Genomic DNA, 11,617 nt, shown 5'->3' with positions numbered 1-11,617 from the left:
TACGGCAGTGAAGCATCGGTGTTGAACACTGATGTCATGCTGTCGATGATGATGAGTGAGCATCGGCCATGTGTGAAAACGAAGTCGAGTTCAAAACTCCTAAAACAATCAGAGGCCAAGTCTCCAATGTTATGTAACCTGTCTATACAAATGAGGTTTGAATCTAATAATCTCTTAATTTGCTTGCTTATTTTGTGTCCACTCATGTTCTATTTTGCCTGTTCGCAATTTTTCTCATATGTACCCAAAGACGCGCCTCATCGCGTCCAATGAGATCCCTCGTCAACTGTGTATGGATGTCATACCAGCAATGCCTTCATGAATACACATGTTCGTACATCTCCATACAGTTTTCCAAGTATTCCCTTTTTTTAAAATTTGTTGTCACGATTCCCCTGCTGCCTTCAAGACTGAATTTCAGGGACGTTCAGTTTCCTACCTGGTGTTTTATTGTCATTAACAAGGCACTGACAATACGCTGAAGTCTCATCAATCAGACAGGACTCATCAAACAGGTTCTCATCGCAACAATATCTTCTAGCAAGGACAATAAAATGCAGAATGTATGAACGAAGTAAGTAAACTGTTATAACATTTTGCTCTTAAGGATATCTGGATATCTGGATATCGCTGGATTGATTAAAACCTACGATAGAACTGTAATGTCTTGGATTCCATATGTTCACAGAATCTTGCAGGCTCCAGGTGATTTTACACGTCGATTCAAAATAGGGTACCGACGGTACCTAACAGACAGCTTGAACTACTAAATTAACTTACTTAGTAGGCAGCTGGGTTCTAGTCAAACTTCGGTGACAAAAGACCTGCTTTTAGATCTTGTAGAATTAACTAAGCGATGGACACTGAAAGTAGAAAAAGGCTTTTCTCATAAAGGAAACTACTCACAAGGTTACTGAAAACTCTTCGACAGCCCATGATCGGTTTCGCCCTTCTCGGGGCTCATCAGGTAGGCGCAGTTGAGTCTCTCATGGAAACCAAATCGATTTGCAAATGAGTGTATTTCCCGAGAAAATGGCTTGTTCCACACTCTATAGTCCTCAGATTTCACAAAAAAGTACCACCTTAAGGGACAGGATAACAGCTGTCGTTTTTTAAGTCAGATTTTCATTGCACAATGACTGCCTCACCATTATCATCAACCTCATCAACATCATCACCATCATCATCATCATCATCGATAGCACAACATCAATGTTCATCGCTGAGGTTTCACTGCCGTAAATATTTAAAGGATTTGCAAAAATTGCCCTCTTTCCATAAGTTGACAAATGTTTTATCATTATTTTTTATAGTATAGGAAGTCTGCAGGCAATCGTCCTTGACGGGGTTGTCAGATGAAGAGTATGATGGCGCCAGTGTCATCCATAGTTTTTTATGTGGTTAGTCAACTACAGACTGTGTCCTGGTTCATTAAAAAATACAGCCTGATCTCGGTTGGGGAGGAACACGTTTTGTCCTAGTCTCGTTCTTTACGTTTCCAGTTGGTGGATGGGTAGGACTCATCAGACGCTATGACGGGTGATCCTAATTTCTGCATAGGTTAGAGGCGCATAAAACTGTAAAATCTTTAAGTTGGATGAAAGCTCCGTTTTCAGATCTATCACAGATGTTCACACAAAAACGCGTCAAAAATAAATGATTTGAATTTAATTCTCTCTTGATGCACTTGATTCCTCATCTGTTAGGGAGGTGTATACCCTAGCTACAGGACCAAATGAACCGTTCACTTATCTGTTGCAGCAGCTTTGTCGAAACTTATCCGTAAAAGCTGGAACATTACTGTTAGTCAACTGTATTACTACCGGTCTCCTGAAACTACCTCCGGATTGAAAGGCGTTCATTTGTAAACTAACTTGGTTTTAGTGGGAAACCTGGTGAGTCTTAAATGAATCCCTTGACTGCCACTTTCCTCGAAGAATTGTTCCGCACAAAGACGGCCCCACGCTTCAACTGGTACGACATCGCGTTATATTTTCTCAAGGAAACGCTACTCACAAGGTTTTGGAAAACACTTAGTCCATGCACAGTTTCATCCTTCTTCGAGATCACCAAATGGGTGCCCTCCGCGAGTCTCCATGAAACCTACGTTCGTCTTGAATCTAGATTTACGAAGCTCATGAAATACACCAAGCAGATTCAATTAGAACATAAGGTAGAGGGAAACTGGGGGACAGCCTCTAGATGGTGATCCTCCAGAAGCACGAGATCGGTCGTGGGTAGCCGAAACGTTTTCAGAAATCTCATAGGTAGTGGGTTCCGTGAGACAAATGTATGCCGACATCTCAGTTGTCGTATCAATGGAAACAGGGGCTGGTCCTTGTGAAGCAGAATACCATACAGGAGAGCTTAAGATGCGATTCATTTGAGTCTCCCGTGAAACCTGAATCAATTTACAAATGAGTGTAGTCCGTGAACTACATTCAGTTTATCTTCAAGGTCGATGGAAACTTGGATAGTAAGTCGACCAGATGGACGTGAAAAAGAACGAAACGGGTGGTGGGTCATCAAAACCGTCCTTGAACCTTATGAGTAATATTCCCTTCAGGAGATCTACATCATCTTTCAGTTGTGTTCTGCTTAATCTCAGCATAGTTATGCTGGAGAGTTAAATGTAAGTTACGCACCATTGGGCTGGTGCCATTTTAATGAGGTCCACTGTGGATTACACGTCTGGATGAAACTTTGGATAACAAACGGAAAGAATTAGAGAGCAGCTAACTTCTTGGCTTTCCAAACGATTACCACTTATGACATTGCTACGAGTGTTGCCGTTTTCCATATCAACCAGCGATAAATCTCAGGGTGAAATTGAAAATAATAACGAGTAAGTACATCGCGGACTAGTGTTTAAAGTTTGACGTCGATTTGCCTTGTATGATTTCGGGGATGGCTTCAGCTCTTTTCATGTTTGGATCTCTTATTTCAAGCTCTGTCAACCCCGTCCTACTTTCTGACTAGGACGGGCAGTATCAATTTCCTGTCAAACTACAAAAAAATCAAATGTTTTCACAACTTGTCCTTGTATTTCCTTGCCTCAGAATTTGTTTGAATCTTATTCACATCATTAAGCTAATTAACAAGCTCATGTGCAAATTTTATCATCCTCGTTCGTGAACAGGTGTGGGAGGGATAAGTCCCTCACGCAAGATGGGATACCTATTCTCTGTTCACGTGACTGCATTTAATTACCCTCGCAACGGTAAACAATGTGTACATACGGAGTGAAGAAACGCGGATCGCACGCATGCCAGCGTATTTTGTTCACGTTGTTTGTTCCGATCATTTCCTTAAGGTCAAATTAACGGCTTGAGCGTACCGAGCACTTTTCTGTGAGATGATGATGTGAGAATGATGATGAACTGTTTGTTTTGTTTCTCGCAGGGAATGTGCCAGAAATTGGACAGAACAGTGGTGAAACCCACTTCCGCTTGGTTGAATTTTTCCACTGTGTGAAGAAGAGCACATGTATCAAGTGGTTCGGTTTTAAGGTGATGATCTTTAAACCTGTGAAAATTGCCCAAAGTTCTTCTGGTTTCGTGAATGAAAAAAAAACAATGATGAGGTTTTCTGTTCATATTTGGAATTAGAATTTTTCGGAACGCGATAAGAGTGAAGGAATTAGGCAATCATAAGACAGTTATTTAATTTAATTGCAGAACGTGAGTTAATGACCAGTCACCAACAAATCTTTCGCCAACGGCTGGTGACAGTCGTGTTTATCCTCACCTCGAAAGAATTCACTGCCGCATTCACAGCACAAATCGCGTGATTGGTGCGGTGGAATAGGACGAATAATTTTTGTAAACTCAGAATGAACCGAGAAGTAATGGCCGATAGCATCATACATCTAAGGATGTGACACTCATTGACAACTCCTAGTTTCTGTACCTCTGATCCTTCATTCTGTTTCGTGAACTTGATCGGTTATTTCAGCCTTTGTTTCGATCTACGCCACCCTGATTAAAACTCCCACAGCTGTAGAGCAAAGGTCGTATTTTCACAAAAAAGGACAGAGTTGTGAGCAAATCATCGTCACTTTTACCAATGAATCCGCAGACAAATACTGTAACACCTGTTTTCCACTGACCACAAAGATGATTCTGGTGGTCGGTAGTCAGTACAACATACTACTGAAGCATTCGGAAGAAATAGGCTGTGAATACATCACAAGGAGCACACAGCTCACAGGAGTGAGTAACTGCCTCGTCCGTCCATCGACGACGAACTGTGGTCTCCCGTATGTCTCTCCATCATCTCCCCGGCCAGTAGGAACTCTCTGATGATATGGTGTTTGCGTGTAATTTTCGTATGAATTTTTTAAGTAACTGAGTGCAAGCCTAAAGATATATATCGCCGACAAATTTCACAGTCTTAATTTTGATTGCATTCAGCAAATCCAGTAAAACCAGGTTAGTTTTATACAGTGAGTTGCAAGAAGTTGGAAAGTTTATAGAATTCGCATTTACGAATTCATTACGAGATTAGGACTGTTTAAACGACAGTGAGGTAAACGTGAAATACACAAATGCCCTAAAACTAACCGAAATGCGTCGAGCTTCTGTCATGCGCCCGTAGCACCACCTGAATGGAATGCTTCGACGGTCTGCTCAGATGATCGATACAACCAGGTCAGCCCGTGGGTCGCCGTTCGAAACTCTGGACAAGCTAGCCACATTGCTCAGGCTTGGATACGTTCACCTTTTCTAAGGTGACAAGTCAGGTGCGTCCAGCGCATGCCGGTAGCGCAGTTTAACGCCTTTGCAGAGTTCAAACACTGACACGACCAAGGATACGAAACTCGTGACCCGTGCTCACCCCTGTGAGGTGAACTCACCGGAATGATTAAGCCAGGACAGGAGGACGGTTATTCAAACGAGAGTCGTGTGTACGCATTCTACAAATCCCGCAACCACTATCAACTGAAACATCTGTCCAGTAGTTTTCATAATGGAAACTATTCACAAGGTTGCTGAAAACTCTTCGACAGCCCACGACCGGTTTCGTCCTTCTTGAGGCTAGTCAGGTAGGCGCAGTCCCCGAGTTTCCGTCAACCTTATGTTCTACTTGAACCCAAATTGGACTGCTTGCGACGAGTACACTCATCTGCGAATCAATTTGGTTCTCACAAGAGACTCAACTGAATCTCTTGTTTATGATATTCTACAACTGAATGTGCTGCACACAGGCCGTCTCATGATATCTCGAATATCGTGCCAACTGAATCATGAGGCGGCCTGCGTGCAGCACATTCAGCTATAGAATATCATAACCGAGAAATTCAGTTGAGTCTCTCGTGAAAACCAAGTTGATTTGCAAATGGGTGTATTTCTCAAAATGTGTCCAGTAGATTTCAAGCGTCAGTGGCGCTACCTGACGGGGAAGCCCTGACAGGTGAGCAAGGCGATCGGCACACCAGTCGGGGCATCGGGCTTTCCTCTCACGCTACTCAAGAGCGAACACATTCACCTGTTCAGACATGAAAACTCAGATGCTTCCAGCATACGCTGGTGGGGTAGTAGCAGCACACTCACCCCGCATGTCAAATGTGCGTAGTTCGAACTCCCGCATGAACAAGGAGATGCACTGCTGATGAGCTCTAATAAGAGCGAAGCTCGAGTCCAATGCTCCCCCCTTTGGTGTGTACGAACCATGATCCACACCAAGATGGCATGGAACGGTTCGGACAGCGTGTATGCGCTGCTGATGGTGATTATCACACTTTACGTTACTTGCTTCGATTAGATGATTGGTTTCTCAAGCGTAAAACCAAAAAACCAAAAGAATGAAATGACAGCCACAAAATTGTTTCGCGCACGACACATGTAATAGGGGGTGAGTACAAAAGATTCGGTTAGTTTGCAACACAATGAAGACACAATCGATGCCCGCTGAGCACCTAGCGAAATCGTCAAATCATTCTGCCTGTCGATTTTAATTAAGAGTTAAAAAAGCGCCCAAATGGGAAAAGCACTTTCACGATGAAGCTGGTAGATGAACTGAAGTAATATGCTACGACAGGCAGTAAAATCTTTGGGTAGAATGTTCGACACGAGGCTGAAATGTCCGCTAGGTTCGTTCACCAACCAAAAACAAGCAAATATAATGTGCTCGGAAAACTTCAAGCAAGGATCAGTAAGCGACAGGAATTCGGAGAAAAGAGAGGGTTTGTTTGCCAGTAACTGGTGTGTGTGATTGGTTGCTGTTGAAAACCTTTTCCTCTCCAATGGCCCTCACAATAACTCTTGGTCATATGATACGCGAGGGGTACCAAGCCACACAAGATTGGGCAAACTTCTGTTTAACCTTTAACCTGGCTTGAGAATACTGCAAAGTTTATCAGTAAGTTCGAGCACCCAGATCGATAATTCTTAAAGCGTCACACTACTAGGGGTCCTGGAAATTTGTGCAACATCTGAAGACCCAGTTCTGGTGATTAGGTAATTGTCTACAGGGACCGTCTACGTTCGGTGTACTGCGGCTTAAGAACACTCGATTAAAAATTTGGCCTGTAACAGAACACACTACTCACACGGTGGCTGAAAACTATTCGACGGCCGATTTTGTCCCGTTTGTGGAGCTCCAAGTTGACGCAGTCTCTGAGTTTCTAACAACCCCATATTCCAGGAAAGTGGCACAAATTATCAACAGTTTTACACAAAACACAATGCTGCCCAGAACTTACTGGAAGAAAATATGGCTAGTCTCTAACGGTAAACTGTGTGGCCGCGAGCTAATGACCGTTTGTTGTTGATCAACTATTTTCCATACGTTTCTATGAACCTTGCAAATTTGGGGATTATGAATCACGGAACTTTTCTACTTCCGCTACTACAAAATAGGATAATAATCATTCGATTTTCCACAAAAATTAAAAAAACGGTGTTTTTTGTTGGTGCAGATAATTTGGGCGCAGAAACAACGAAATCAGCTTCAAAGGATTTAAATTTCTCAACTTGGATGCGTTGCAACGCCTCACGAATACGGATAAGCAAAACCGCTATATATAATTTTCCCGAGACCATAATCAAACTGCACAACTCTCTCGAAAACGAATACTTTGCTTGTGAAGTGTTTTTTTTCATAGGATAGACACCTCCCCATTATTAGCATATTTCTATAAACCTTCAAATTAGTTTCCTAAGAAACTAATGGATGTGTTTGTGTCAATATCGCCAACAATTGGATACCCTCGGTCCATGAATTTCGCTCTTGACTAATCGAATTGGAAATGAGCCAACGAATGGGTAGAACGCCTACGCAGAAAAGGTGAAATTGCCTACTTCACTCAAGGATGTCTGCTAATCGAGCCACAAGTGGATTTGCTGAGTGCAACGCATTAACTAGCTTGAAAATATTTATGCGTTAAACTGTCCAGACAACCATGGTGAAGTTGCTAGCGGATGGAACAGAAAACAACAGATGTTAAAAGATCATGTTCGAGCAGGAGGCCATCCATTAGGTTATTTTGTGGTAAAGTTGCTAGATTGTGGCGTGGTCGTGGCGTTTTTAGGGGTTAGTGACAAAACGGGAAAGACCATCAGTGTGCAGCTGAACTTTAAAGCATGTGACAGCACACAGAAATGAATCGTTGTATGATACGGTATCTGTTTACCTGTACACCATATAAGGGCATCGGATAGTTAAGACTCAATCAGAGACTTCAACAGTGCCCACCGAATATAGCAAAACTTTGGCCCCTTAACTTTTACGTGATGATAGAACGTGTAAAGCACAGAGCTTCACATGGATGAAGGCCAATCGATGAGACCAGTGTTGATCGTGCGCTAACTACTGTATTCGCCATGGGATATGCATTGTCCATTCAAATCTAAAGGGTAATCATTTCTGCCTAGGTGGGTGATATAGTACAGTGGTTTAACATCACCCGGAAGGGTTGAGATTCCGTTACGGGACACGAAGTGTTTGCCAGCTGAGTCACGGAATCCTCTGTCTATGAGATGGAACAATTTCGTCATTCCTCCAACCGAAGCATGCTATGATTCGCAGCTTTTGGTTGATGCCTTTTTCCAACGAATTATCACCTCCATTTATTTGTGTTGTGTGTCACTAGGTCGCAAATGCAGTGGCTTTCAGATCAAGCTAATTTTCCTTTGCTGGCACGAAATTTGGAAATCGGAAAGGTTGATAGGCCCAAATATGTCTTTATCGGCTTGCAAACTGTTTCATTGTCTCGGGGAGTAAATTTGAGATCCAGAAAGGCAGGTCTGTCATTCCCCCAGTGCTCACCCGTTGGTCCGATATTTTCATGACCGGTGTCCACTGCAATTATCCTGTGCTCACAGAGATGTCGTCTAAATAAATTTTATAGAATTTAGTCCGCCAAGTAGGGTCCTTCACTGAGATTTCTTCGCTGCCCATAAATACTCCTTCTGCAGAGGGAGAAATCATGATTACTGGGGAGACATTTAAACAGTATGCAATCGAGACTCTCAAAAGTGAAATTAGCTGCAAAATAAGAGTAAACTGCAAAGTATGGTTTCTGATATTCGATGTATGATATCCTTGTTGTGAAAAAAGTGGCATATTGATTCCAAGGTTCCATCTCAGATTATATTCGGCAACAAAAACCTGTTTTCCATGTTTGAATGATACCGATCTTCCACTTTCATTTGTACTGACAATGTTGCTGGACTCTTTTTTTGTATGCGTACCCATTTAACCTATTTAGGCTGAGATCTGTCCGAGAGAAGTACAGTTGAATCAAATCGTCAGTGTGGCAGGCCCACACGCATTTGTAAAACACGACATGGATCGAGGTTTAAATACGTTGCAGTTAGCTTCACTTCAATGTTCATTTTGAGGGAATCGGTTGCGCTCAACGTATGATAACAAACTGGACTGGTCCGTCTCTAAAACCCAAACGGTAACACCAAACGAACGTGCATATCTGTGTACCACGTGCACCAGGTTGGAACTCGAGGTGCCCAAAAGCAGATTGTGACGTCCAACTTTTCTAGTTTTTTTTACAGGGAATGAATTCATTGGGAAGGATCATCTGATTGGTTGTGACAAAGTAAGTGTAATTCTTAATTTGGTCTTTGATACGTCATGCTTCTTCGACCTTCGAACTCCGCGTTGTTCTTAGTGACAGAGTGGAAAATTTTGTATATTGAAATGTGTAGTTCAAGTACTCGTCATAAGTAATAGACCTTACCTGATGGTGAAATTCCCGAAGGCTGGCGGTTCTTTTTTGAACCCTGAGGCATGTTCGTTTCTTTCATCTGATGAGCACATGGTCTTCGCGTTTCTAGATTTAACATAATCTTAGTTCACTTCCATCAATTTGTGCATTCGGTTTTCAAAGGCAAAATGCCGTGAAAGCGTGTATGATATTTTCAAAATTGAAAGCCGTTCGGTTGATAAAACATGTGATTCCGATACCGAAATAGTGGAGCGAAGTCAGTCGACATTTTCGTACAATTTAATGTTGGTAACCCCGCTCAGGGTCCATACGGCACTCGAAAATGCCCCCCTCTACGATGGGATGTCCCACTGAGGGGACATTTTTCGTCGTTGAGATTTCTGTCCGCTCTCACAGAACCGAAACTGTTTGGTGGACTGTCCGATCTCGAAATGCCTGGAGCACTCATCAGGAGCATTCAGCACAAAAATCGATCAGTTTATTGCAGTGCTGGTTTCTACACCGTCTGTCAGAATGTGAATAGCTCTAGTTTGCCTCACTGAGTTTGGTTAAGCTGTTCAGATGTCGCTTTCCCTGCAATTGCGTTCATTTTACTTGTCGATTATCCGCTATCTCGTGGTTTAATTGTAGGAACGTGTAGTGTGGCCCAAGCAAATTGTGTGCTTGTGACGTACACGCGAAATGCGATATTTCAGTGTCGTCACTTGTCGTTATCCGAGAGAAACTTGAGAGTGAGATCGACTGTGCATTGTGTGGCAATGAATTTAAACGACGGTACACTGTCTTTTGGTAACTTATTTGGGTGGTTTATTCGAACAGTCGGATTCATGAGGAAACCTGATTCTCACTATCGTCACTGCTGTGACAGTGGAACGTCGATATTTTAGGTTCATCTTCCTGCACAGCAGTATTACTACATTTTGAGACCGGTCGGTCTGCCCGAGCCCACTAAATCATGCAAGTAAATGCTATGTGATCAACGAAACCACCAAAATCGTTGAATGGAAACAGAATTGCCCGTTTAATCCTTCCAAATTGTGGAACACGTGCGGTAACCGTTGAGATCACTGAGGCCTCTTTCAGCTAGCGTGGGTGCAATATGAGTACAGAGCAATGTGGTATCGTTATGTCGGATGGATTCTCTTTGGAAGAGCGACTCACGCAAGCTACACAGGTCTTGACAACAAAACTTCTTATCGATGCACGGAATCATGCCACTAAGTGGTAAAAGTAAGACAGTTCAAAGGTGCAATGGCAGTTGACTGCAGTTAACCCCCGAATGCAGACAATGAACACTGAGAGCTCGGCAAAACGTAGAATGGAAAAAAGCACTTTGAGTTTCTCCGAAAAAAACACGCAAAGCAAAATTTCCATCTTTCTTCACAGGGGAAAATTACTGAAACATTGTAAGAACACACAAGCAACGGCAGTTTCCTTAGGTAGAGGTGGAAATTAGTGAAAACTGTTGATTAAATGTAGTTTACAAAGAAGAACCCCCTGCAACGAAGTAGTATGATATCCATCCGTAGTGTTTTCTTCAGGGAAAAATACCAAAATCATAATGCGTGTGGTATGAGCTTGTTGTTCTCCCTACAAGAGCACCCTCTATTGAACAGAGACCCAGTTAGTAAGACCACATAGATGAAATCCTAGTGAGAAATGAAGGGAAAACCATTCCGCTTTACATGGAGTGCACTCGAAACTTATTGGACAAACTGGGAGGAAATTATGCACACGAATAAAGGAACACAACGCGGCCGTCCGGGAGACATGAACCCTTATCATTAATATCCATACACGAAGACCAAGAAGGCCACAAATTCAATATAGAAAACTTGGAAATCTTGGCATATGCTTACACGAGGCACGGAAGGGAATCTCTGGAGCTGTGGTATTCTATGGCTGATTTGATCAACCGATGAACTAAACTGCCAAATAGCGGATTCACAAACCAAGACACAAGGAACTGCGTGAAGTCGGATCGACAAAGGTCACAAGCCGGAACCCAGAGAGGTCAACGACAGAGGTCACTAAAGTATCGATCAGAGCACGACGGCAGAAGAAGCCAAGCTCACACTTCACGTGGTCATCGATCAATCACGACACAGGATAACAGAACAACCAATGGAACCGACCGACCGACTAACCGGTCGTGATCGAAGGTCACCCCTCGCTAGCAGCTTGTATATTAACACACACACACACACACACACACACACACACAACACTACTCAACGCACAACCACCAACCCATTGCTAANCACTGATGATGTCACCTCGATTGGTGATGTGAAGCTTGCAATCCAATTGCCCAACTCAGTGAACAAATCAACGACCAGTTATTGACTTCCTACTTATTTATCATCATCGAGCATGATGAACGAGCGGTTCAGCTGGGTTTCAGGTGAGCCTCCCACAAAAACAAATTGGTTT

At 42.9% G+C, this 11,617-nt stretch overlaps 2 protein-coding genes across 2 annotated transcripts in view; one reads left to right on the top strand and one right to left on the bottom strand.

Annotated features, from left to right (window-relative positions):
- Positions 1-5,483, bottom strand: part of T265_11071 (hypothetical protein) — a gene marked incomplete at both ends in the record, with an annotated part of 11,643 nt that extends 6,160 nt beyond the window's left edge. Inside the window, one exon of the mRNA XM_009177623.1 lies at positions 5,392-5,483. Within this exon, the coding sequence (XP_009175887.1) occupies positions 5,392-5,483 (92 nt within the window). The remainder of the gene's footprint in view (positions 1-5,391) is intronic.
- A 14-nt stretch (positions 5,484-5,497) lies between these two features.
- T265_15331 (hypothetical protein) lies at positions 5,498-11,297 on the top strand (the record flags this gene model as incomplete). The annotated part of the gene is given in 3 exon segments (XM_009177622.1): positions 5,498-5,566; positions 5,575-5,727; positions 11,124-11,297. Coding segments are annotated over 3 exon segments (396 nt in total).
- Between the last annotated feature and the right edge of the window lie 320 nt (positions 11,298-11,617).

Source organism: Opisthorchis viverrini (genome assembly GCF_000715545.1).
Source record: "Opisthorchis viverrini unplaced genomic scaffold opera_v5_444, whole genome shotgun sequence".
Taxonomy (NCBI): domain Eukaryota; kingdom Metazoa; phylum Platyhelminthes; class Trematoda; order Opisthorchiida; family Opisthorchiidae; genus Opisthorchis; species Opisthorchis viverrini.
The sequence above is the reverse complement of the archived record's forward strand: the minus strand, read 5'-3'. Positions and strand labels throughout refer to the sequence as shown.